At 45.0% G+C, this 27,470-nt stretch overlaps 1 protein-coding gene and 1 long non-coding RNA gene across 3 annotated transcripts in view; one reads left to right on the plus strand and one right to left on the minus strand.

The window, feature by feature from the left end:
* Positions 1-3,714, minus strand: part of plk4 (polo-like kinase 4 (Drosophila)) — a 43,847-nt gene extending 40,133 nt beyond the window's left edge. The window contains exon 1 of the mRNA XM_073042806.1: positions 3,597-3,714. Coding sequence (XP_072898907.1) covers positions 3,597-3,629 — 33 coding nt within the window. The 5' untranslated portion in view covers positions 3,630-3,714. The remainder of the gene's footprint in view (positions 1-3,596) is intronic.
* A 252-nt stretch (positions 3,715-3,966) lies between these two features.
* The window catches only part of LOC140726427 (uncharacterized), an 83,410-nt gene continuing 59,906 nt past the window's right edge, over positions 3,967-27,470 (plus strand). For both annotated transcript variants that reach the window (XR_012098633.1, XR_012098632.1), the window contains exon 1: positions 3,967-4,061. This is a non-coding gene — a long non-coding RNA (uncharacterized lncRNA). The remainder of the gene's footprint in view (positions 4,062-27,470) is intronic.

The following is a 27,470-nucleotide window of genomic DNA, read 5'->3' on the forward strand; positions in this document are numbered from 1 at the left end:
GTCCTCCTCAGACATCCAAAGAGTCATAAACAGTCAAACAAATCAGTAGAAAGACAGCCAGGTATCCTCTGTATTGTTATATTAAACCAACTCAGTCAATACCATACCTACAATCTCTTGTGTGGAGATATGAGAGAAATATCTTGGAGACCTTGTTGTTGGGTCCAACATAGGAATCACAGCAACCATGTCAGGGATTGCTAAACTACCAGATGCCATTATAAAGACCTCTACCTGTAGCAAGAGGCAGATCATGTAACATTTTCTGGTTTTCAAAGTCTTCAAAGACAACATGCAAATCTTGTAAAAGCCTCTTTACAAGTGTTGAAATGTTCTCATCACTAGAAATATGATTTGGCAGATGGATGTGAAAGATAATGAAGCTTTCAAAAGAATCTGGAGTACAAGCACACAAATCATTAAAGCAACAATGGTGTAGATTAATTACACCATTAAAAGTTCAAAGTAAATTTATTGTCAAAGTGTGTGTGTATGTATGTACGTACGGTGTATTGGCCTTCATCAACCATGAGATTGAGTTCAAGAGCCGAAAGGTAGTGTTACAGCTATATAGGACCGTGGTCAGACCCCACTTTGAGTACTGTGCTCAGTTCTGGTCATCTCACTACAGAAAGGATGTGGGAACTATAGAAAGGGTACAGAGGGGATTTATAAGGATGTTGCCGGGATTGAGGAGCATGCCTTGTATGAGAATAGATTGAGTGAACTTTTCTCCTTGAAGCGGATAGTCAGAGGCTTTTTCCCAGGGCTGAAATGGCTAACACGAGAGGGCATAGTTTTAAGGTGCTTGGAAGTAGGTACAGAGATGTCAGGGGTAAGTTTTTTTTAGGAAAGAGAGTGGTGAGTCCGTGGAATGGGCTGCCAGCGACGGTGGTGAAGGCGGATACTTTAGGGTCTTTTAAGAGACTCTTGGCTGGGTACATGGAGCATAGAAAAATAGAGGGCTATAGGTAATTTCCAAAATAAGTACATGTTTGGCACAGCATCGTGGGCTAAAGGGCCTATATTGTGCTGTAGGTTTTCTACGTTTCTAATCCTGAGATTCATTTTCTTGTGGGTATATTCAATAAGCACATAATAAAATAATATCATAATATAGCTAAATAAATCAAAAGGAGAGGTTTAGTTAAATTTATGCTTTTTATTCATCAAAATGAGCCCCATTATAGCCAAGAGAACTGGAGACAACCAAAATAAAAAGACTATTTTTTAATTATCCTTCTTGATTTAGTGAAGTAATAACAAAGTGGAATCTTGTTATGTAGACTTCTGTTTGTGCATCAAATTAAACTTGGGTTAGAGTTTGGCACCATCTTTAGGAGAACAAAATGGATTGAAAGATGACCACGACTCCTATCATGTGAAGAAACTACAAGGTTCCATTACAATGCAGATCTTGATAGAAGAACACTTGTGGCCTTTTCTACTAGCTATGTGTTGAATATTTTTGTATTGTGAAGAGGCAAAAACTTCCCACGAAAAATGCATTTCTAATGATTTACACCACCCAATTACTATTGGTGTTATAGCGTTTCTACTATCTGTTGCCTCCCTAGCAAGGTCTCAAATATGCACGTTAATTGTCTAACAAACAACTTGGATGGTAGAATGGAGACATCTCCAAATTGACACATTCTGTGATGGGCTTCTGTACAAAACAGTCAGCCAGCTTGTGGCACAAAGTTACGCTCTTCCTGAATATCAGGTAATATCAGACTCATTTTGGGTAACTAAGAGGTAGTTAAATTTTCAAGGAATGGAATTCTTTCTGCAATGCATTTCATAACTGCATATTGGTAGGATAGTTCTACAAAAAAGTTGTCGGTACTCTATCCTGCCAGCATACTTTTTCGGTGTTGCATATTTGCTTTAGTACTGTACTAATAAGTACAAATTAATTTAACATGGCCTCAAAAGCTTTATGGTTGTCTGATAATGTAAGCTGTGGGCCTGGTCCATCCACATATTTAGTCAGGCTCACTTCGTTGCTCTTGCATTCAACAAGACACGTAGATCAGCCCTACAAACATAATAAAATTGTACAGTAAATGTTGACAATATTGGCTGGTAGTGGACAGGACACTTCTTGTCAAATCTGTTCTAATCAGTTCCTGAAAGGCATGAAATTGTTGTGGAGAGGATGTTTCCTTTAGTGGGGGAGCTAGGACAAGAGGGCACAGCCTCTTAGAACTGAGATAGAAGGACAGCCCTTTAGAACTGAGATGAATTTCTTCAGCCAGACAGTGGAAATCCGTGGAAGTCATTGCCACAAATGGAGGTGGAGGTCAAGTAATCGGGTGTACTTAAAGTGGAAGTTGATAGGTTTTTGATTGGTAAGGGGTTAAGAGGGATAATAAATCTGCCATGATGGAATGGCAGAGCAGACTCAATGGACTGAATGGCCTTATTTTGCTCTTATGTCTTATGGTTGGAGTCTAACTCCCAAGCCATCATGGCTGTGGTACAGATGATATGGTCACCCACACATTTGTGTATAGCACATTTGCCAAGGTCTGGAAAACTATGCTATCAAAGTTTGTCTCAAACTGCTGTGTAACAGAGCACCACTCATATCTACAGTGTTCCCAGGGATGAACATCAAGAAAAACATCAACTGCTGCTGCAAGATCATCAACTGTTAAAGACGCAGTTGTCTACCCTTCTACCTGAAACCTGATGTTATTCTGGTGCACCAAAAGCTCTGTAAGTGAATACTGCCAATTGGCATATTTCACCCTCAAAGAGTACATAGTCAGGGGCACATTTAAGCTTAGCACAGCCAATGTAAAAACTCTGAGGGGTGGGATCACAGTTCAAGTTCCAGCCATCACTGGACATTGAACAACTGGACCACTCTGAACTAATTCTACAACCTACTTTTAAAGAAGGTACAATTCATGTTCTCAGTACTATTTTATAGGTGCACAATTTATCTTTTGCTCATTGGTTATCTATGTACAGTTCTTCAGAAATTGCATTTATTTATTTTCATGTAAATGTTTACAAGATGAATCTCAAGATAGCATATGGCAACAAATTTACTTTGAGCTTGAAGGGCTGGGCTCTGTTGAGTGAACACTTCCTGTATGAATTATTCTAAGTGGAAACTAGCTGTGCTGCTGCATTGTGAATATGAAAGAATGTATTGAATTGATGGCAGAATGAATGGAATGATTTGATGACATATAATTTTAAGAATAGTTTTTAAATGTTGACAGCTTTCAATCAACCTCCCCAGATTTAACCGATTGTTTTTTTTTCTTATAGAAGATAGAAAGTTTACGTTTAGTGAACTGTGTGTTCCGCTGGCTTGGCTTCTGGGCAGACATCTCGCTACGAAACAGTAGTACCACATCTGCGCCCGATCTGGGACAGAATTAGCGGCAGACAGAAAACCAGAAAGTGTTAGTTTTAAAAAAAACAAATCGGCATTACCAAAGGGTCTAACGTGACAGCTGATGAAGGGGATGGGCCCCCGCCGAGGCTTCGGTCTGAGATTGGACGAGTTGCCTTCCACAGGAAATAGTGTCAGGACTTTTGTTAGTAACCAAAATACAGGTGATGGCGGGGCGTACCTTTATTTTCTCACCGATGCACACGGTCGCCATACCGGTAGCCGCTCTGTCTCCGCCGCTGCCCCCGTAGGGCGCGGGCTCACTGCTCCGCCGCGCGCTCCCTCGCTCCAGTCGCCCGCCCAACGCCACGGCGGAATCTCTCCATTTTTGAAAATTCCGCCGTTTACCCAGTCGACAACGAGGCTGCGCTGGCGTCACCTCCTCGCTGAGGCAGAGAAGAAGAAAAAAAACAATGATTAAAGAAAATGTAGGCCCTAAGAATCGATTTTAAATCCCATTCCTACATGTAAAATATATTTGTTTTAACTTTGTAAAAGTATTTGATTTAGTAAAGGGTGTCACGTGACTCACGCGCCGAGTGCAGCGCATGCGCACATCTCCTTTCGCTTGACTTTCAGCGTGTAGATCTGGAAGTCCGGTTTGCATCACTGCTGTCGGTCTGACGGACACTGCTGCAAGAGCAAAGTAAGATTAATTGGAATTTATTGGTGTTTAGGTGTTTAAGAGAGTTGAAAGAGTTGCAGCGAAGGTAAAAGATTGGTCTCTCCGCCGATTGAAAGTTACGTTGGTGGGAAAGTAAGTTTCTTGGAAACAAGTGGGGCAACGAAGTACTGGCAGAAGTGCAGTGATTGTTTACAACCCATATCCCCAACAGTTTTATTTAAGGGAAAAGTAATTTATCCTATGGAAAACGTGTATGTTAGACACGAGATGCTGGAATCCGAAGCAACATACAAAAAGCTAGAGGAACTCAGTAGGTCAGGCAGCATCTATGGAGGGAAATAGTCGTTGCTTGGGGATTAGGGCTGACAGATAGAGGGGATATATGTTTATGTGGACATTTTTATAATGTAAGAATCACAATGAATGTAGCCTTTCCCCGCTCTCCATCCTCATTGGAGTACGAATGATTTTTCAAATGTTTTAAGGGTAATATATTACGATAACAAATAAACCCGACTTTTATCTGTAGCCAAACCTCAGATTTCTTAAATGGGGAAACGATACGAGTAGAATGTAGAAACTTAAAGCTGATGTCAGTGAGGACCATGGGGAAATCTTTACTATTCCTCGCATCCCTCGCATAATAAAAGTGTCTTTTTTGGAGGCTAGTGATTGCAATCCAGAATTTAGTTATTGGATACAATATGGTTGTGTTCATCTTGCAACTTTCCCAAGCTTAATCACCGGCGGAAGTCAATAGTGTGGCAGAGAACTCCACACTTGATCGGATAAGGTCCATTTACAACAACTTTCAAGAATGTTAACGTCTTCCAGGATTGGTATCTGATCGCTAATTGATATCCCATTCGCTATGACAAAGATGTACTATTTCTGGTCTGAACTCCATCTTGGCGCTACTCAGTAGACATTACTTCCCAAAACCACAATTCCCTCGATTTAGCAGGACAAGTGTTAGCAGGAAAACTTTCAATATCTCTGCCAAGTCATCCACACTTCTGGCATGGACGCAAATCATCATCCTTTTATTACCAGTAGGTCAGATTACTGGCCAGATCATTCTCCATAGGAAGACATTGTGGAGGCATCTTCATTACATGCATTGCAGTAAGTCATCAAAGCAGACCTAGGGAATAAGCTTATGTTCTAAATATTTTTTTTTTAATTTAAAGAATGAATATAAGAGACTTTAAACATGCAGGAATTGTATAAAATCATTCCCTGTAGGCTATATAATTTGGGGACTTCCGACCTTGCATTTGCAGCAGTTATTTCTGCTGCTTTTTGTGCTGTTTTCATTAGCCCACAGTCCAATTGTTTGTGAGATATTTTGCCTAGACTGGACCATTATTCTTATTTGATGTTTAACATTTTTTGCGCTCTTTTTCTTGAAGTGTTTGTTAGGAATAGATGGTGATTTCCATTTTAATAATTTTCTGACATTAAGAATACTTACATTTGTCTTTTTACAGTCCTGTACTGTTTAAGACATTACTTGTGAATCTTCAGCGGTTTCTCTGCTTAATAAAGATATTATAATTTTAAAACTTCTTGGTGAATTATTTTTCTTGAGTTTGACTGATCTGCTTATTTGTAATCAAACCACAAAAAAGGGAAAATTTGCAGATGCTTGAATTCCGAGCAACACACACAAAATGCTGGAGGAGCTCAGCCTCCACCATCAATGCTGCCCTCAACCGCATCTGTTCCATTTCACGCATGTCTGACTTGTACCCCGTTTTCCATCACCCTACCATGGAAAGGGTTCCTCTTGTCCTCAACTACCACCCCACCAGCCTCCACATCCAACACATAATTCTCTGTAATTTCCGCCATCTCCTGCAGGATCCAATCACCAAGCACATCTCTTCTCTTCCCCCCCCCCCCCCCCCCCACTTTCTGCTTTCCACAGGGATTGCTCCCTATGCAACTCCCTTATCCATTCATCCCTCCCCTCTGATCTCCCTGCTGGCACTTATCCTTGCAAGTGCAACAAGTGCTACACCTGCCCCTACACCTCCTCCCTCACTACCATCCTTGGCTAATTAGCATCTAACAATTTAACGGCATTGTTACGTACCCCGTAACTGGGTGTCTGACCAGCAGAGAAAGAAGAATCTGGTGGTACCAAACTAAAGGTGTTTATTAGTAAACTACACAGTACAATATCAGAAATGCAAATATACATATAAAACAAGTTAACAGTAATAAACCTAAAAGTGTAGGAATAATAATAATCAATAATAAACAAGCTCTATCGATGTCTTGGGGTAAATTAATTGTCGTAGGAAAGTCTAGAGTTCAGTTCATAAATGCTGAGGTGGTTATGGTTGTTGTATTAAAATCGTTGGAGAGAGAGAGCGAGCAAGTGAGAGATAACAGCTACAGCTGCGGCAGGCAAACCTTTTGTGGCTTTCTTAATCCGTCGTGTCGTTGTGGCCATTCAGTTATGACCCCTCTGTTCTTCAGCTAGACCGTTCTTCTGTGGTGGACTTGTCACTCTGGCATGAGTGGACACACACACAAGTCCCCATCGGCCCTGCTGTAACACTGTGAGCTTTACTGACCGATCTCCTGGTTCGGTCTCCGAAGCCGCCACCCCCCCCCCCCCCCCACCTTTCTGTGGGTTCTCAACACTCAGTCAGTGTCCACTGGGGTGTCTGAAGGGTGTCTTTCCAGATCTCTCTCTCTCTCTCGCTCTCTCTCTCTCTCTCTCTCTTCCCTTTCCCTTTCCCTTTCCCTTTCCCTTCAATAATATGCACATCACCAGCTTTCATCTCATTACTAACTTTTAACACAAGTGACTGAGAATTCTCACTTTCTCCAGGTGCTACGGTTAACCTTTCTTCACTGAACCAAGTCCATCTGACCCAAAAGGATTGCATTCCTTTTCAACTACCGTAAATCAGATACCTCAGACTTTTCCTGAGCTTCAACGCTAAGTTCAGTACCCTGTGACTTCACATCCTGAACACAAGCAAACGGGACATCTGCCTCTCCTAGGCTTTCAATACCAGTCCCTTTTTCAAATTCCAAGTTCCCCTGATCCTCCCAGTTACTCTCTGGGCAACTCCCTTTCGGAGTAAACTCAACCTTGCGGGTTAAAACAACCTCGTCTGCTAACCCAGCAGACTCCCTCAAGGTAGCGGCATCCTTTTCATCTAGGACTATCATCGGGAACACACTTAACTTCTTCAACTGAAAACAGCTCTGTCAAACCAGACAGATCATCCGTGTCCAACCCTGGACCTTCTAACTGCCTCATCTGTTTCTCATCTTTACTCTGCACCTCCATAACCTCCTTCCTCACTCCTAAGTGTCCACCTAGGGGTATCTTGTGAGCCAGGTTCAAAATTTCGTTCCTTGCTAACACTAAATCTGCTTCGTCTCCCTTACTTTCCTCAGCTCCACTATTCTCTGTTTTACCATCCTCTAACCTCTCCTGGTACAAGATTGGTAAAAACGTCTCTGCTAAATCAACAGTGGACTCATTTAAACTGTCTCCTTTCTCAGCCACCTTTCTAGACATGCTGCGAGTGATTGCGCATGCGGGATAAATCTTGGAATCTATGGGCGGGTCCTCAGCATTTACAGACTTACTTGTTAATTTCACTGCTGAATACACATCCCCAGTATCTCTCCAGATCCACACTGGAACTGGGGTTTCACCCTCCTTCACAGACACTGTCCCTTCCGAGATAAACTTCTCACGCCCCTCTTGTGCTCTGTCTACCTTTGCCTTCCTCATCAATCTGTTGACTGTCTCAATGCAACCAGTAGGGATTGCTGTTTTCCATTTTCCTGTCTCCTTCTTCGGAGCAAAGCACTTAGATGCCATATGACCAGCTTTCCCACAATTATAACATGTAAAGTTGGGAACCTTCCTGCTTGCCTGCTTTTCCTCCTCCTTACCTTTTCCACTAGCTCCCGGCTTATTCTCTGCCTTAGCCGGTGGGCTTTCTCTGCCATCCCTACTGCCTCTCTGGTAGCTCTTATTTAGGGAAAACTTTGTTTTGTGGGTTAAGGCATACTCATCTGCTAACTTGGCAGTTGCAGACAGAGTCACTGTCTCCTTCTCATCCAAGTACGTCTTCATACTCTCAGGGATACAACCTTTAAATTGCTCCATCAGTATTAACTGTAACAGTTTATCATAATCTCCAACGACCCCTTTTGAGGCGTACCAACGCTCACAATTCATTTGCATCTCACGGGCAAACTCTAAATACGTGTGGTTCCATGGCTTTCTCAAGTTCCGGAACTTCTGCCGGTATGCCTCTGGCACCAACTCGTAACTCCTCAATACAGCCCTTTTTACTTCCTCGTAATCCTTAGACTCATTCATAGACAATGCCGAATACGCTTGTTGAGCCTTCCCCCTAAGTACGCTCTGTAACAGAACAGCCCATTTCCCCTTAGGCCAGTTCTGATTCACAGCCACTTTCTCAAAATGAAGGATGAACTTATCGACGTCCATCTCCTCGAATGGAGGTACCAACTGGATCTCCTGACCAGTCTTGAACCCCTCATTTGGGTTTGCTGCCCGGTCTCTTCCCTGCGATGCCTTTAACCTCTCCATTTCCAGCACAAACTGCCTCTCTTTCTCTCTGTCCTCCCTCTGCCTATCAGCATTTTCTCTCTGCCTTGCAGCTTCTATCTCCTTTATCTGGAGCTCATGCTCCCTTTTCTCCTTCTCCGCAGCCAACCTTAATCTCTCTATCTGTATCTGAAGCTCACCCTCGACTGGTTTTTTCTCAGGGAACAGGTCCAATACATCCGACGTGAACCCACCATTGGATACGTAATCCACAACTATTGCTCTCTGTATATCCAACTTGCTCATCGACGATTTCACCGCCGGGAGATTTTATCGTTTTGCAACGCTCACCAATTCCGCCTTCTTGACATCCTCTAATGCCCCCGAAGTTGGGTCTTTCTTTCTTTCTTTTTTTAAAAAAAAATTTTTTTTTTTATTAGTTTTTCAAAACATTTTACAAAATTAAAAACCCCAAATCCCAATGAGGAGCATTAATACAGAGCAAGGTTAAGCATACAATAACAATATGCTACAAAGGAAGAGAATTTAACAAAAAAGCACCTAAATTAAAGACAAGAAGTCGGGTCTTTTAAAAATTTGGCAATTTCCATCTCTGCTGGTTTCCCGTCTGGTTATCTACACAACCAGATCAGATAAGGGACTTTTACCCCGATTCACTGGCCCCCCAATTTGGTAATCAAATCCCGGAGACAAGGCCCCAATTTGTTACATATGCCATAACTGGGTGTCTGACCAGCAGAGAAAGAAGAATTCGTTGGAGTCTGGTGGTACCAAACTAAAGGTGTTTATTAGTAAACTACACAGTACAATATCAAAAATGCAAATATACATATAAAACAAGTTAGCAATAATAAACCTAAAAGTGTAGGAATAATAATAATCAATAATAAACAAGCTCTATCGATGTCTCGGGGTAAATGAATTGTCGTAGGAAAGTATAGAGTTCAGTTCATAAATGCTGAGGTGGTTATGGTTGTATTAAAATCGTTGGAGAGAGAGAGCGAGCGAGTGAGAGATAACAGCTACAGCTGCGGCAGGCAAACCTTTTGTGGCTTTCTTAATCCGTCGTGTCGTTGTGGCCATTCAGTTATGACCCCTCTGTTCTTCAGCTAGACCATTCTTCTGTGGTCACTCTGGTGTGAGTGGACACACACACAAGTCCCCACCGGCCCTGCTGTAACACTGTGAGCTTTACTGACCGATCTCCTGGTTCGGTCTCCGAAGCCACACCCCCCCCCCCCCACCTTTCTGTGGGTTCTCAACACTCAGTCAGTGTCCACTGGGGTGTCTGAAGGGTGTCTTTCCAGACCTGTCTTTTATCCCCACTCACAGGGTCTCAGCTATCCATCAACTCTGAATGAATGTGTCCGTCAAATCAGGCCACTCCTGCTATCTCCTGAGGAATGTTAACGAGCAAAGTACAGTCCTTGTAATGGAAGGTAAATAATCCAGGAAGAGTCATAATACAGTAAATCAACAGTCTCTCTCCCCCTCTTATCTGTAGCAGATGTTCTTGCCTGGGCTTTATCTCTCTCTCTGTCTCTCAATAGCAGCATAGCAATAGCAATAGTTCATAGTTCTCGGGGGGGGGGGGGTGGAATGGTTAACTCTGCACCCCATTGTCCATCAGGTCTGTCCATCACTCATAACAGCATCCAGACACCTTGAGGCAAGGTCCATCAATGCGAATTGATCTATCCCAGCCCACAGAACAGCAAAAAGCTGACATCTGACCAACTTACACCCTTTATTTAGCAGGTAGTGAACACTGTCAAATATTTGAATGGTACAGATGTGCAGAAATATTCAAAAATTCTAAAAATCAATTGGATGGTGATGCAGTGAAAAGCTTTCGTTGAATGCCGTCCAGACAGATCAGTCCATACTTATGATCCTGAGATTGGTGGTATCTCAAGCTTTTGTACCTCCTGACCTATGGGGGTTGGGGAGGGGGTAGAACTATAACCAGGTTGGGAGGGATCTTAGATTATGTTGGCTGCTTTCCTGAGGCAATCAGACGTTGAGACAATCAATAGAGGGAAAGGCAGTTTTGGTGATAGACTGTGAACTGAATCAAATGTCAGAGTAACTATGTACTGTAGATCTCAAATTCATACAATAAAGTTGGTGTGTGTACATTATAAAATACAAATCCAAAGCAACATATACAAAATGCTGGAGGAACTCGGCAGGTCAGGCAACATCCATGGAAGTTAACAAACAGTTGATATTTCAGGCCAGGACCCTTCTTCAGGACAGGAAAGAAAGGGGGAAGACACCGGAATAAAAAGGTGGGGGAAGGGGCAGGGAAAAAGGATAGTTAGAAGGTGATAGGTGAAGCTAGGTGGGTGGGAAAGGTAAAGGGCTAGAAATGAAGGAATCTGATCTGATAGATAGACCATAGGAGAAAGGCAAGGAAGTAGGCACTGGTGGAGATGATAGGCAGGTGGGAAGAGGTAAGGGGCCTTACTGGAATAGGAGAAGGAGGTGGAGGAGGAACTTTTTTTACCAGAAGGAGAAATCAATATTCATACTTTCAGGTTGGGGGCTACCTAGAAGAAATATAAACTGTTGCTCCTCCACCTTGAGGGTGGCCTCAACATGGCATGAGGAGGCCATGGACCCAACATATTAGAACAGGAATGGGAACTAAAATGCCACCTGGAATTTCTGCTTTCGGCAGATGGAGCGGCGATGCTTGACGAAGTGGTCCCTTAATTTACGACGGGTCTCACCAATGTTGAGGAGGCTGCATCCAAAGCACCAGATACAAAAGATGGCCCCACCAGATTTGCAGGTGAAGTGTTGCCTCATCTGGAAGGACTGTTTTGGGGCCCTGAATGGAGGTGAGGGAAGAGGTGAATGGGCAGATGTAGCACTTTGACTGAATGCAGGGATAAGTGTCAGGAGGAAGATTAGTGCTGTGGGCGGATGTTGTGGACAAATGGACAAGGGAATCATGGTGGAGCGATCCCTGTGGTAAAGGGAGAGGAGTTTGTGTTTGGAGGTAGGATCCTTTGGAGATGTCAGAAATTCTGGAAAATGATGTGGTGGCATATTGGGTTGTAGGTAAGGACAAGAGGAATACTATCACTGTTCAGGTGGTGGGAAGACGAGGTGAGCGTAGATGCATGGGAAATGGAGGAGATGCGGGTGAGGGCAGCATCAAAAGTATTGGGAAGGAAACCCCATTCTTTAATGAAACACAACATCTTTGATGCCCTGGAAAGGAAAGCCTCATCCTGGGGACAGATGTGGCGGAGATAAAGGAACTGAGAAAAGGGAATAGAATTTTTAAAGGAGACAGGGTAGGAAGAGGTATAGTCAAGATAGCCATGGAAGAAGGTAGGTTTATAAAAGATTACAAAATGTGATTTTTATTTCATGCTTCGCATGAAAGGAAGCTTTTAATACTCATGATTGAGCTCAGCAGGGATTTTCCCTGTTTGGTTGTTGCCATGGTTTCATGCAACTTATCAAGGAGACATTGAAAATGATATTTTAAAGTGAAGACAACATTGTGCTTAACATTTCATAACTATTTGATCAACATGCAATGGAGGAAAAACCAGGGGAGTTCTCAGAGTAATAAATTCTACAAAAATGAATCAGTGAGTAATTTTAGCCCTGATTAACAATGTCCTAAGAGACTTTATTAACCATTCTGTGTTCCTTTATCTGGATGACATCCTAATCTTCTCCAGCAGTTTCCAGGAACACACCCATCATGTCCGTCAGGTTCTACAGAGGCTTTGGGAGAACAAATTATCCATTAAAGCTGAGAAGTGTAAGTTCCATGTCCCCTCAGTCAGCTTCTTCAGGTACATCATCGAGAGCGGGCGACTGAGAGCAGACCCCGAGAAGATACGGGCGGTGGCCCACAATACGCAAGCAACTCCAGCAATTTCTGGGTTTTGCGAACTTCTATCGCCGGTTCATCATGGACTATAGTTGGGTGGCGGTGCCCCTTACCCAACTCACTTCACCTATGACCCCTTTTCATTGGGACCCCGAAGCTGACTCAGAGTTCTCAGAGCTGAAGAGGCGTTTCACCTCCACTCCCATCCTGGTCCAACCCGACCCCTCTTGTCAATTTACTGTGGAGGTCGACGCCTCTGACTCTGAGGTGGGACTGGTCCTCTCCCAGCGTTCAGGCCCTGACCAGAAACTTCATCCCTGTGCCTTCTATTCTCGCCGGCTGTCCCCTGCCGAACAAAATTATGATGTAGGGAACCAGGAGTTACTGCCGGTCAAACTTGCTGTGGAGGAGTGGAGGCACTGGCTGGAGGGAGCGGAACATCCATTTATCGTCTGGACCAATCACAAGAACCTTGAATATATCCAAACCACCAAACGCCTGAATTCCCACCAAGCCTGTTGGGCATTATTTTTTGGCCGGTTCAGGTTTACTCGATCTATCATCCAGGGTCGAAGAATGGGAAGCCCGATGCTGTCTCCCGTCGAACCATTTCTAAGGAGGGCCTTCCCAACCCGAGACCATCCTGTGTGGTGGTTGCCCTCACCTGGGAGATAGAGGCCATAGTCAAAGAGGCCCAACGGGCCCAACCTGACCCAGGCAAAAGACCCTCCAATCGCCTTTCTGTGCCCGATACCGATTGATCTCAGGTTCTCCAGTGGGGGCATACGTCTCGTTTTGCCTGCTATCCCGGGATTGATCAGACACTGCCCCTTCTGAAGAGGGACTTCTGGTGACCCTCCATGGATGCTGATACTTGTTCCTTTGTCTCTGCCTGTTCTGTTTGTGCCCATGGAAAAGCTTCCCACTGATCACCTGCTGGATTGCTTCATCCCCTACCTGTTCTTAGCCATCCCTTGATCTCACATAGCACTGGATTTTGTTACGGGACTACCCCCTTCACATGGGAACACTGCCGTACTCACTATGGTGACCGCTTCTCCAAAGCTGTGCAATTTGTAGCCCATCCCAAACTCCCTACAGCTCGGGAAACAGCTGATCTTCTCGTCCATCATGTCTTTTGCCTTCACGGGATTCCTTCGGACATTATTTCTGATCTGGGTCCCTAATTCATCTCTCAAGTCTGGAGATCTTTTTGTCAAGCCCTTGGTGCCTCAGTAAATCTGTTGTCCAGCTTTCATCCACAGACGAATGGTCAAACAGAACAGGCTAACCAGGATTTGGAAGCAGCAGTGTGCTGCATAACGGCCAACAATCCGTCTACCTGGAGCACACATCCCGCTTGGGTAGAGTAGGCCCACAACTCCCTGGTCAGCACTGCCACCGGAAGGTCTCTTTGAATGCTCCCTTGGTTACCAACCCCTCTGTTCTCCGCTCATGAAGGTGACGTTGCTGTGCCTTTGTTCAGGCCCATCTCCGCCGGTGCCATAAGATCTTGGAAGACATGCGCGGCCCTGCTTTGCTCAGCCGACCGCAACCAGAGGATTGCCGATCACCATCGGATTCCTGGACTTGATTATCAACCTGGGCAGAAGGTTTGGCTCTCTTCTAAAGAGATCTTCCTCAAGAACGAGCCCAAGAAACTCGCTCCTTGCTTCTTGGGCTCTTTTGAGATTGAGAGTATTATCAACCCCACAGTGGTCCGATTCAAGCTGCCTAGATCTATGCACATCTGTCCTACATTCCACGTTTCCCAATTGAAACTGGTATCTGTCAGCCCTTTGTGCCCTCTGGCCAAACCCCCTACACCTGCCCGGATCATTGGTGACCACCCGGCATACACTGTCTGGCATTTACTGGATTACGGGATGTGCGCTGCTGAAGCAGGGGCCTCCAGTATCTGGTCGATTGGGAAGGATACGACCTGGAGGAACGTTCCTGGATTCCTCGCTCCTTCATCTTGGGCCCTTCCCTCATTCGTGATTTCCATCAGGACCATCCAGACGAGTCTGGTGGATGGCCTGGAGGCTCCCGTTGGTGGGGGGGGGGTGGTTGTTGTCATGGTCCTGTCATAAGTGACATGAGACTGGACCCAGATGCAGGAAGCAGGCACTGAAGTACTAGGGGCAGGATGGGAACAGCTAAATGATAGAACAAGAGGTGGAGACCGTGGAGTGCATGAGGGACTCAAGGACTCAAGTTCAAGGTGATCCTGGAGTTCAGAGATGGTCACGAGGCTAGGCTAGAGGATGGGTTTTTGGGCCTAGGAATGCTGGGAGGATAGCCCCCTGGGCGGGCCGGAGAACTCCTGGGTGGGGCCCAGACCTCCCAGGCAGGACACAGGGGCCTGGGCAGGTCATGGGGCACAACCCGTTGGCAGTGAGGATAGAAAGGGTCAGAGTCCTCTGGGTGGGCCGCAGAACTCCTGGGCAGGGCCCGGACCTCCCAGGTAGGACACAGAGGCCTGGGCAGGTCGCGGGGCACAACCCGTAGGAGGCGAGGGATTGGAAGGGGCAGAGTCCCCCGCTGGGCAATGGTAGTCCGGCCTGGCTTATCTGATGGAGGCAAGGGATAGGAAGGGAGCTCGGTCCAGGGTGACTTCCAGACTCACTCGCAGAACTCGTCTATAACGGTGGGTACTCCAAGCCAGGAGGAACAGGATAACCCCCCAAGTATACTCAGTCCCAGAGTCCCTTATATACACCGCCAACCAATAGGCATCAGGTGCGCCTCCTTGAGCCCAAACAAGCCAAGATGATCCTCAGGTGTGACTATTTGAGCTCAAGGCAAACCGAGGGATGGTCAAAGGACCCGGAGTCCGTGGACCGGATCAGGAACTGGAATGCAGGCTCTGAACCGGACCATAACAGGTCCTGATTATTAATCCCCTAACTTGCCCCTAATCTCTTTTGATTATGCCTTGATTCCGATCATTAATTTCCCATTTACTGCTAATTCATTTGATGACAGCACACCTGGTCTCCATCAAGAACTGCAGTATAAGAACCCTGGTGTCACAACCACTGGTCACCAGTTTGTTGGTCTATTCCCATGTGATAATGTCATTTCCCAACCACGTAGAACCATTAGTTCTTAGTTCAGCTCCAGTTTCAAGATATTCCATGAAAACCCCGTCTCCGTGTCAAGACTCCATATCAGAGCTCCATGTCAACATTCCTCCTGTTTGCTGTTCAACATTCACGTCTGCGCGAGCATCCCAACTCAATCTCCGTGCCTGTGTCCTGCACTTGGGTTCTCCTCAGTCGCTCTGTGCAACAGATTGAGAAGCTTCTCATGGAACAAACACTTCTTTGTTCATACATTGCTCTCACAGAACGACTTGTCAAGCTGCCGATAAATCAGTTAGGTTCTAGCCCTTTTAATTCTGCATATAATTCCTCATTCCCTCCTTTTGTCATTCTATGACAACTAGCACGATCAATGTTGGGGTTGTTGTACATTTTAATTCTCATATTCATGTAAGAAGGGTGGATAGTAACCCTTGGGATAGGCCGAAGGGCTCTCCACATCATTGTAGTCACCATTCTGATCATTTGCACCTTGGTCTCTCTGGGGTCCCCTTTCTTCTAGGGGGACTCTTTGTATAAATATCCTTGTGGGTGTAGGGCAAAGGCACCAGCTGACAAGAGGCCATAAACATCGGAAAAATGCAGTAAGTATGAGTATTCCTGCGATGATGATAGCATAATCCTGCGAAGATATCACTGAAGGGCCACAATCCTCCTTTTGAGCTAAAGCCATGTAGGTCAGCCCAGATTTTCTGGATTTTATTTACCTCCTTTTGAATGTGAATGGAGAGAGAGGTAATGTTCTCTGATTCATCTGGGATGTAGATGCAGCACTCTTGTCCTGTACCAGGACACACTACTCCTTTTTCAGCCAGAACAAAATTGAGGGTCATTCGGTTCTGTAAAACAGTCTGTTGTAGCACTATCATTTCAGCAGTGATGGTCTTCACCTGATACTGGACGCCATCCATTGCCTTAGCTGTACTATTGGCCATTTCCATCAAAACTGTGGCCAAGTTGATGCTTTCCCTTGAATTGTGGTCCGCCCCGTAGAAGAGGAAAGCTATCAGCCAGAAGCGCGCTGGTTGTGAGACTCCTCGCTTTTGCTGTAGGAGGGAAGGGTGCTGGTCCAGGGTTTTCAGCATTCGCATGTGGGGAACAAGGAAAGCCAGGAAGCAGCATCCCATTCAATTTCTGCTCTCTTGTTGGGTGTCCCATCAGCTAGCTGCCTCTCCTGTGAGCCACAAACCCACAAACCTATTGAGTTCCATTCAGGAGGTGCGGTGGTTCGGCCGTTTTATAAGTGGCACAGGTGCTATTACCCAGAAAGTAAGTCTCCTTACCTTTGAAGTTACAGTAGCAGATAGTATTTAAAATAGTAAATTAAGGGTTATGGGGAAAAGGCAGGTAGATGGAGCTGAATTTACAGACAGATCAGCCATGATCTTATTGAATGGCGGGGCAGGCTCAATGGGCTGGATAGCCTACTCCTGCTCCTATTTCTCATGTTCTTATTTGCTGGTGGGTCAGATCTGACAATGGTGGAGGCCATGATGTCTAACCTCCCCATTCGGATGGCATTTTCCAGGGGTACGAGTGTACCAACCATCAAAGGAGTGGCACCCACAGTCTCCAGTCACCTCACTTGTCTGAGTGACATTAGAAAAGGCCCAGAGTGACCATTGTTCACTGCTGTTCAGTGGAATGGCTATTAGAGGAACCCCTGTCTTCTCATCGGGAGGAATTGAGGCACACGCTCAGCAGGCAGTTGAGTTAGTTTTCCCAGCCTAACTATAGCAAAGCGACAGGAAGGTGTTTGGCTTGGTTACTACAATACAAGTACTTAAGATTTCAAGTATAGACAGTAATAGCTTAGTCATGAATGTACTCGTTTGACGTGTCCTAGATATGTCCATTTTGGAAGTCCTTGTACTATAGTTTGACTGCTGTTGGAGTGGTCAGTAACACTTGGTAGGGTCCTTTCCAGAGAGGGTCAAGTGTCTTTCTAAGATGGTTCTTTACGAGAACAAAGTCTCCTGGATAAACTTGATGTTCACTTTCCAGTTCCTCTTCTTCCCAGTGGGCCTCCTTCACCTGCGAATGCAAGACCTGCAGAGATTTGGTTAGTGCCAGGATATACCCTATAATTTAATTCGACATTTGATTCAGGTCCATCTCAGGTAATTTTGGGGTCAGCAAGGCAGCCTCCCAGCACGTTCTTAATGGTCTGCCATATACTATTTCGGCTGCCGATTGACCATGTTTGGTCTGATAATGAGTTCTCATCTGGAGCAAGACTATCGGTAGCACTTGGAGCCAGTTCTGACCAGTTGCTTATCCTAATTTAGCCTATTTTTTTTCAGCATCCTATTAGCCCTTTCAATCAGGCCAGCGGCCTGCGATCTGTAGGAGCGATGGAATGTCTGTTTAATCCCCAGAGCCTGGCATAGTTGGGTATTAATCTCACCCACAAAATGAGGGCTTTTGTCAGATACAACTTGCTCCAGTTGTCATAAGGTAGGCGTTGGGAACGGACCCAAATGCAAGACACAGACACTGAAGTACTAGGGAGAGGACGAGGTGTATCAAGAAAGCAAGGGAAGTGGAGAAGAAAGGACGCTGGACATGACACAGGCCCTAGACGAGACAAGGATTCTGGGCCTGGGCTTGGACTTGACTAGGATAACGGAACCAGGACATGGAACTGGGAACTAAGAGCCTGGGCTTGGACTCCGAGCCAGAGGCTGGACAAGGACCCAGAACCTGGATCTTGACTCAGGCTCAGACCCCAGAACTAGGTGAGGACATGACGAGGCTTGGACGAGGAGAGGCAACAAGACTGGTCGTGAGACTCCTGGACAGGACAAGGGAACCCCAGCACTGGGCTGGGCAAGGCACATGGACAAGATGAGAACACAAAACCATGGCTTGGACAGGACAAGGTTCTTGGACGTGGTTAGGACTAAATGAGACCCCGAAGCCTTGACTTGGTCGAGGGAGAGACAGGAACATGGAACACAGAGACTGGACCCCTCCTTGGAAACAGGACATAGGGCCAGGACTCATTACACAGAACTGGGACCCTTCCTTGGGTACAGGACAAAGGGCCAGGACTCATTACATAGAATGCAGAATATGATGAGATGGTTCATAACACAAGGTAGCAGCAGACAGCCAGACCTACATAGCAAAGGTATGGATACAGACAGTTCCCAACACTAGGTAGCAGCAAACAGCCAGACCTACTTAGCAAAGGTGTGGATACAGACAGTTCCCAACACTAGGTAGCAGCAAACAGCCAGACCTACCTAGCAAAGGTGTGGATACAGACAGTTCCCAACACTAGGTAGCAGCAAACAGCCAGACCTACCTAGCAAAGGTGTGGATACAGACAGTTCCCAACACTAGGTAGCAGCAAACAGCCGGACCTACCTAGCAAAGGCAATGTTTGGACAGAGACAGTTCAAAACAACAAAAGACTGTTCCTTATCTAGCTCCAGTGGTTGAACTAGACAACAGTGAAGGCGAGGCACCAGGAGGAAGACAAAGGGAAGGGATACAGACAGGGGGTTTAGACAGGAACAATCCCGTAGCCAGAGGCTGAATCCTGAAGCTATTTATGAAGCCAGCCCAAATGAGAATCAGCTGCCTCAACAGAAACTGTGGAAAACCAGTAAACCTGGAATAAGGAATATGGACCGGACCGTGAACCGGAATGCAGATTTCACAGACCAGACCATGACACCGGTACCCCGAATCTGGGAATGATTTCTTTCAACAAAATATGCACCACGGTATCGGCTTTGCTATCTATGGTGAGATACACTTCAATCCATCTACTAAGAACAGCAAGGATTACAAGACAATACTTATACCAGTGCACACGGGATAATTCAATAAAATGGAGTTGTAGTTGGCAGAAAGGGTATCTTGGCAATGGGGTGTATCCCTTTGGGCATGGGGTGTCTTTTCCTGGATTATGTCGTTGGCAGATCAGACATTGTCTAGTAACATTCTCTGCTACTTTCTCCAGGCCTGGGTTCCATCATGATTCCAAACGTTGCCATACCATTCCCTCCTTGCCAAGGTATTGGTGTGTACAAAATCTACCATATAGCCCAGTATAATTTCAGGTATGCAGACTTGATGTGCAGGAGTAAGCCAGATGTCCTCGGTTGCTGAGTGAAAACATCCAGCCGATTCCCAGAGGCGTCTTTCTGTAAAACACGCACATCCTCAATTCCAGGCATACCCTTTGATTCGAAAACTGGGGATTCGTCATTTGTGGACCAATCGCAGCTTAGTCAGCTCTGTTGTTTCCACAGTCAGTCTCAGTGTCATGGTCCGGTCTGTGAAGTACGCGTTCCGGCTCAAGGTCCGGTCCATGGACTCCAGACTCTGGGTCTTCCGGCTGACCCTTGTCTCACTTGGGCTTAATCATAGGCACCTGATTCTTGTCTTGGGGCCTGGAATATAAGTGGCCCTGGGGGCAAGGGTGGTGGCTGATTTGTCTTGTCAGTATCCTGTCCTTGCCTCTGTGTGGGTTTGTCCTGTCAGTATCCTGTCCTTGCCTTCATGAGGTAAGTCATGCCATCCTCACCATTACCCTACGGTGAGATCTGTCCCTCCTGGTCCTTGCCTCCATTGGCTGTCATTGCTGTTACCCTGAGGCTGGACTGTTCCCTTCTGTCCCTCTGAAGCCCCGCCGGCTACCCATGCTGGAACCCCACTGGCTACCCACACCCGGAACCTCGCCCTGATTTGCTTCGCCTCGCCTCGCCTCTGCCTGGAGCCTCGCCTCGCCTCGCCTCTGCCCGGAGCCTCTCCTCTCCTCTCCTCTCCTCTGCCCAGAGCCTTGCCTCGCTTTGTTTGCAACTGTCTGTCTGTGTCCATGCCTTCGCGAGGTAGGTCTGGCCGCTTTGCCGCTACCTAGTGTTGGGAACTGTCTCGTCGTGTTCAGCGTTCTGTGTAATGAGTCCCGGCCCTACGTCCTGTACCCAAAAAGGGGTCCTGGCTCGGTGTTCCATGTTCCTGTCTCTTCCTCAACCAAAGCTCTGTGTTCTGTGTTCCTATTCTCCCTCGACCAAGGCTCTGTGTTCTCGTCTTGTCGATATGCCTCACCCAGCCCAGGAGTACCTTGCCGAGCCTGGTGCTGGGATTCCCTCATCCTGTGCTGGGGTTCCCTTGTCCTGTCCAGGAGTCTCATGTCCAGTCCTGTGCCTCTCCTCGTACTGTAGCCACGTCTTGTCCTTGCCTGGTTCTGGAGTCCAAGCCTGAGTCAAGACCCAGGTTCTGGGTCCTTGTCCAGCCTCTGGCTCGGAATCCAAGCCCAGGCTCCTAGTTCCCAGTTCCATGTCCTGGTTCTGCTATCCTTGTCAAGTCCTAGCCCAGGCCCGGATACCTTGTCTCATCCGGGGCCTGTGTCATGTCCAGCGTCCTTTCTTCCTCACTTCCCTTGCTTCCTTCTCATGCCTAGTCCTGTTCCTGGTAGTTCAGTGTCTGTGTCTTGCTTTTGGGTCCACTCCCAATGCCCCCTTTGTGACACTCAGTAGTACCTTTAGTATGTGCAGAACATCTATAAAGGCCAATTGTGAAGGAAGACAGATGGCAGACAAAAGGTTGTTGATGTAAATTTTATTAGTGATGGGCATACCAGAGGAGGTGACGTAACCCCTAGCTTTCCAATGTTTTCCGAAGTCATGAGCGACTCCAAAGATGTATCTAGAGTCTGTAAAATATTGGCCGATTTCCCAGTGGCTAGGATGCATGCTCTAGTGAGTGCAAGGAGTTCAGCTCGCTGCGCCGAGTGAGGAGAAGGAAAGCAAGCGGACTCCACGGTTTCTATGTTGGAAACAATAGCGTAGCCTGCACAGCACTGGCCTTGGTTGTCTATAAAGGAGCTCCCTCCCATCTATATAGAAGACTAAGTCAGGGTTAGCGAGGGGGACGTCAGTCATGTCAGGTCAGACTTCTGTCAATTGGTGATTTATTATTGCACAATCATGGGGTGGTGAAACTAGACGCTCAGGTGGGCATTCTGTAAAGGTGGCTGGCTGGGTTCACAGTAGAACGGTGAAAAATGGAGAAGGGGGTTCTGTAGGAGAAGGACCTCATATCAAGTGTGGCAGGAATTGACAAGGCCCAGGAATTTACGCATCTGAGTCGATGTAGTGTATTAACAATGGGGGTTAATTAGCACAGGTCAAGGGCTGAATCTGGTACCTTCTGGTAGATTAAGATTTGTACTACGTTGGTGCCACACTTGATAACAAAACCTTTTTAAAAACAAATCTTTCTTTCTGACAAACTAACACGCTAGATTTTTAAAAAAGTATAATGTAGTGTTCAGAATTGGACAAAATCAAAAATTAACCTTTCCTCACAAGGAAAGAAAACAAGTATTAAAATATAGAAGATTGCTCTAGCCACCCACTGAAGATTTAAATGAACGATTTTCCCTTTAGATGGCCTCTGTGGTTTGCTTTGAAAGACTGAACTAGACACTTCTTTCTGACAAGGCCACAGATTGTTAATACAGCTACAATGATAAATACTGTAATGAACGTCTTTAACTGATTTATAGCTTACCTAGAAATACTTTGTGTTTGTGAACTACTAACAATTTAGAATAGCTTTCTGAAGTCTGAGTGGATTCTGACCAGTTCATATTGTTGACTTTAACCCTGTCAGCCACCTTGCTGGGCAGGGCTAGGAGGAAGAGAGTACAATACTGGTTCCCTGCTGCGTACAGCAGATCTCCCGATTGTGCAGAATAAACAGCATTAAAGCATTCTAGGAAATAATCAGGGGTCTCTCCTTTCCTGGGTTTATACTCTTAAGACCTTAGTTGCATCTATGGAGGGGCCGGAACGTGAGACAAGGTGGCCAGTATATTTTCAAGCACCTGTGGTTTGGTTTGCCCGTTCACGATTAACTGGATATAGTTGCCATATGTGAGACGAGTGGCGAATTGTGTCTGATCAGTAGGAGTAGGGGCGGCCATGGCCAGAGGTAACAAATTTCGGGAGTTAGCGGAATAAATAGGACAGTTCTTAAGTAACTACAGAACCCTTGGTGGGTTGACCTTTTTGTTAGGGGCGGCATTCAGTATACTACAGAGTTCGAAAGGGGTCCAGGGTTTATGGATTTGCATAATAGGTACTTGCCCCTCCACTCAGTTCAGTTCAGTTTCAGTTTATTGTCATTTAGAAACCACAAATGCAATGCAGTTTAAAAAAATGAGACAACAATCCTCCAGAATGATATCACAAAAGCATATGACAAAACAGACTACACCAGAAAATCCACATAATGTTTGGCAATCCCCAATCCAGAGTCTGGAGAGGCTGCTGTGTATTAATATTGCGCTACCATCTTAGCACATTCCCCGGAAAGGAGCTCCAAAACCACCAGACAAAACAAAACCAAAAACTAAAGCTACAAGACCTGTACAAAATCACATAGTTACAACAGTGCAAACAATAGCATAATTGTTAAAAAAAAACAGACCATGGGCACAGTAAAAATAGTCCAAAGATGTTAAAAGACTATAAGACTATAAGTTTTAAGACTATAAAAGACACTCCGGCTTGTGGGTTAGAAACGGTCCTCATGGGCAATTGATACTGAGTTTTTATCAGTCCTGATAAAACCATTGGCCCTTGTTCAGGATCCAGTCTGACTGCATGTGCGGGCAGAAATGGGTTATAGTCTTCCCAACCAATCTGGAGGAACTACATCAGTCGGTGGCGAAGCAATGACTGTCGAGTTGGCGACGGAGACACCAGGGCGAGAACCATGGTGGGGGAGGGGGGACTGACCATGGTAAAATTGGCGCCGATGCAGCTGAAGATAGTACGGCAGGATTATTATGTCGCTTTACTCATTCACAATCATCATCAGTATCGTTCGGGGAATCAGTCGGTATGTCTGGATGAAGGCAGGGTACCCCAGAATTATTTTTATTTTCCGTTTTCCTTTTCCCTTTATTCGTTCTTCCATGGCCAGTATGTTTTGTCTTTGATATGGTTTCTTTCTCCATCTTCTTTGTCTGTTTCTGTCCCTTATCCCAGTCTTCACAAATCGCTCTCAACTCTTACCAACTCCTAAGATTGCCTCTTCTATCATGTACGTCTATCCTTCTTCGCTTAGCGTTGTCGGTCCAAGTTAATTTATGTCTACCTTATTTTATTCCTGCCTCTTGTCGCCATAAGCCAATCAAGTGACCATACTCTTTCTCTGTCTTCCCTTTCCATATTAAATTTAAATCAAATGGTTCTCCTGCATGCCAATTGTCTTTTCCCAAATGTTTAGACAATTGGAACGACATTTGTTTCAGTTTCTTTTCACTGTCAGGATATCTGTCTATTATTTACTGTAACGGACTACACCCCCTCCCCCTTGTCTAAGTGCGCACCCATCGTATTCCAGGGACTCAAACCGCCCGTCTTGACTATTCCCTTTGGGTCCCGTTAGTGGATTTTCCCCGCTGAAATGAGGGAACAAACAGTCATCACAGAGCAGAGAGGAACCAAGGTTAAAGCTTACCTTGTGGGCCCATTTGTCTCTGATTCGCCCCAATGGTCCATCCATCCACTTTTTCAATTTTGGTGAGGAGGTCTACCACATACTAGGACACTGTTCTCAGCGCCAAGAGTCGATCTGCCTCTCTACCAGAGGTCTTTAGGTTCACACCCAGGATATACACAGTTTAGTTAAAAGTACATATTATTTATTAGCAAGGTTGCATGCTCATTTGGCAACACGGAGCCTCTGCTCACCAAGCCTGAGAAAATCTGCAGCCAAGTGAGCCCAGAATACTGTTTGGAGCTATTGTTATCACCTACAGATAAGGGCAGACTGAGAAGCTTCTCATGGAACAAACTCTTCTTTGTTCATACATTATTCTCACAGAAGGACTGGTCAAGCTGCTAATAAGTCAGTTAGGTTTTAGCCATTTTAATCCTGCATTCCTCACATGACATAGTCATTTGATTAGACATTGGCTGCCTGGAAGAAGTTTTTGGAGTTGATTGTTTTTTTTATATATTTTTGAATTTTTTTCTACAAACAAGCAACAAAAAAAATACAGCACATCCACAAAAACCATGACTATAACAAAATGAAATTAAATATTGAGCGGCAAAAGGGAGAGTAATATAAAGGCAAAAGTAAACATTCACAGCAGAGGTGCACCACACCAAAAAAACCTCAGTCCTCACCCTGTAAGAAAGTCCAATACAGGGCCCCATATCCTTTCAAAGATGTCCCCTCTGTCCTCATTACATAGTCTCAGTCTCTCCAAATGTAAAGTATTTGCCAGTTCTCTCAGCCACAGATCGTATGTAGTCACAGAGTCCATTTTCCACACTTGCAGGATTAACTTCTAAGCAATCACCATTTTCCAAACAATACAGCCATTTTTTCATACTTATTGGCTGAAGATAGGGAGCTTGTTGCTCCAAGGATGGCTATGAGCGGGTCCAGTTCCCACCGCTTCCCATAAGCCTCAGAGAAACAGTGAAAAATACTTTTCCAGTATGCATAAGGCTTACAACATGACCAGAATGAATGTGACAAGTTACTGTTCTCAGATTTACATCTATTACAAATTGGTGAAACATCAGGATAGAAGCTATGCAATTTTTCTTTGGAATAATGGAGTTTATATATTGTTTTAAACTGTATAAGTCTGTGTCTGACGTTGACCAAACAATCATGTATACTCTTTAAACACTCATCCCAGACCTCCTCTGTCAGTTCTATAAGCAATTCATCCACCCATGCCTGTTTAAGACCTGCAGTATTCACCCGAGCTCCATTATGTAGGATCTGATAAAAATAGCATACAGCACTACGAGTAACCGGATCAAATTTATTTATTGCCTCCAGGGACTCATGTTTGTCTAAAACTTTGAAATTAGGTATATATTTCCTAACATAATCTCAAATTTGTAAATATCTAAATAAACTAGATGCAGGGATATTGTAAACTGCTTGTAACTGCATTACATTGTTGCTTGTTAAGGATGTGGTTTCGGGACTCTAGGAGGCAAATAATAACATAGGCTGTAGTCAGCATGGTTTCCTCAAGGGAAAATCTTGCCTGACAAACATGTTGGAATTCTTTGGAGAAATAACAAGCAGAATAGACAAAGGAGAATTGGTTGATGTTGTGTGCTAGTGTTTTCCAAAGCCCTTTGACAAGGTGCCACACATGAGGCTGCTTAACAAGTTACAAGCCAATGATATTACAGGAAAGATTCTAGCATGGATTCAGTGATTGATTGGCAGGAGGCAAAGAGTGGGAATAAAGAGAGCCTTTTCTGGTTGACTGTCAGTGACCAGTGGTGTTCCGCAGTGGCCTGTGTTGGGACCAATTCTTTTTAGGTTATATTTCTATGATCTGAATGATGGGATTGATGGCTTTGTTGCAAAGTTTGCAGACAATACAAAGATATGGGGAGGGCAGGTAGTTTTGAGGAAGAGAGGCTACAGATGGACTAGGTTAGGTCAGATTAGGAGAATGGGCAAAGAAATGGCAGATTGAGTACATAGTTAGGAAGTGTATGGTCATGCACTTTGATAGAAGAAATGAAAAGGGAAACTATTTTCTAAAAGGAGAGAATATAAAAACACTGAGGTGCAAAGGGACTTGGGAGTCCTTGTGCAGAAAGCACATGTGATGTTAGCATTCATTTCAAGAGGATTAGAATATAAAAGCAATGTTGTAATGTTCAGACTGTATAAAGCACTGGTGAGGCCTCACTTGGAGTATTGTGAGCAGTTTTGTGTCCTTTATCATAGAAAGTATGTGCTGAAATTGGAGAGGGTTCAAAGGAGGTTCACGAAAATGATTCCAGGATTGAATGACTTGTCATATGAAGAGTGTTTGGTGGTTCTGGGCCTGTATTCACTAGAATTTGGAAGAATGAAGGGGGACCTCATTGAAACCTATCAAATTGTGAAAGGCCTGGATAGAGGGGAGATGGTTCCTATATTGGGACTGTCTAAGACCAGAGGACACAGCCTCTGAATAGAGGAGTGGCCTTTTACAATGGAGATGAGGAGGAATTTCTTTAGTCAGAGAATGGTGAATCTATGGAATTCATTGCTACAGGCAGCTGTGGAGGCCAAGTCTTTATGTATGTTTAAGGCTGCGGTTGATAGATTTTTGATTGGTCAGGGCATGAAGGGCTATAGAGAGAAGGCAGGAGTTTGGGGCTGAGGAGAAAAATGAATCAGCCATGATGAAATGACGGGGCAGACTCGATGGGCCACTTTGCCTAATCCTGCTCCTGTATCTTATGGTCTTAAAAAGCCTCAGCATTACATCCTTACATTTAGATTCTAATCCTCTAGAAATTAATGCTAACATTGCATTTTTCTTCCTTACTACTGACTCAACCTGCAAGTCAACCTTTAAGGAATCCTGCTCAAGGACTCTCAAGTCCCTTTGCACCACCAGATTCTGAATTTGCTCCCCAACTTTATTAATTCTACCTAAGTGCATGACCATACTGTACTGTATTCTATCTGCCACTTCTTTACCTGTTCTCCTAATCTGTCCAAGTCTTTCTGTAGGCTCCCTGCTTCCTCAGCACTGCCAGCCCCATCACCTCTTTTTGTATCATTCACAAACCTGGTCAGAAAGCCATCAATTCTGTTATGCAGATCATAGACATATAATGTGAAATATATGTAACCAGTGAGTCTTACGTCAGCGGTGGGCAAACTATTAGAGAGGATTCTTAGAGACAGGATTTGCAAGCATTTGAATTAGTCAGTATCGCTTTGTGAGTATCAGATCCAGTCTCATGAGCCTGACTGAATTATTTGAGGATGTGACAGATTGATGAAGGTGGAGCAGAGGATGTGGTGTACATGGATTTTAGTAAGGCTTTGACAAGGTCCCCATGATAAGCTCATTCAAAAAGTCAGGGGGCATG

Source organism: Hemitrygon akajei, chromosome 4 (genome assembly GCF_048418815.1).
Source record: "Hemitrygon akajei chromosome 4, sHemAka1.3, whole genome shotgun sequence".
NCBI lineage: Eukaryota > Metazoa > Chordata > Chondrichthyes > Myliobatiformes > Dasyatidae > Hemitrygon > Hemitrygon akajei.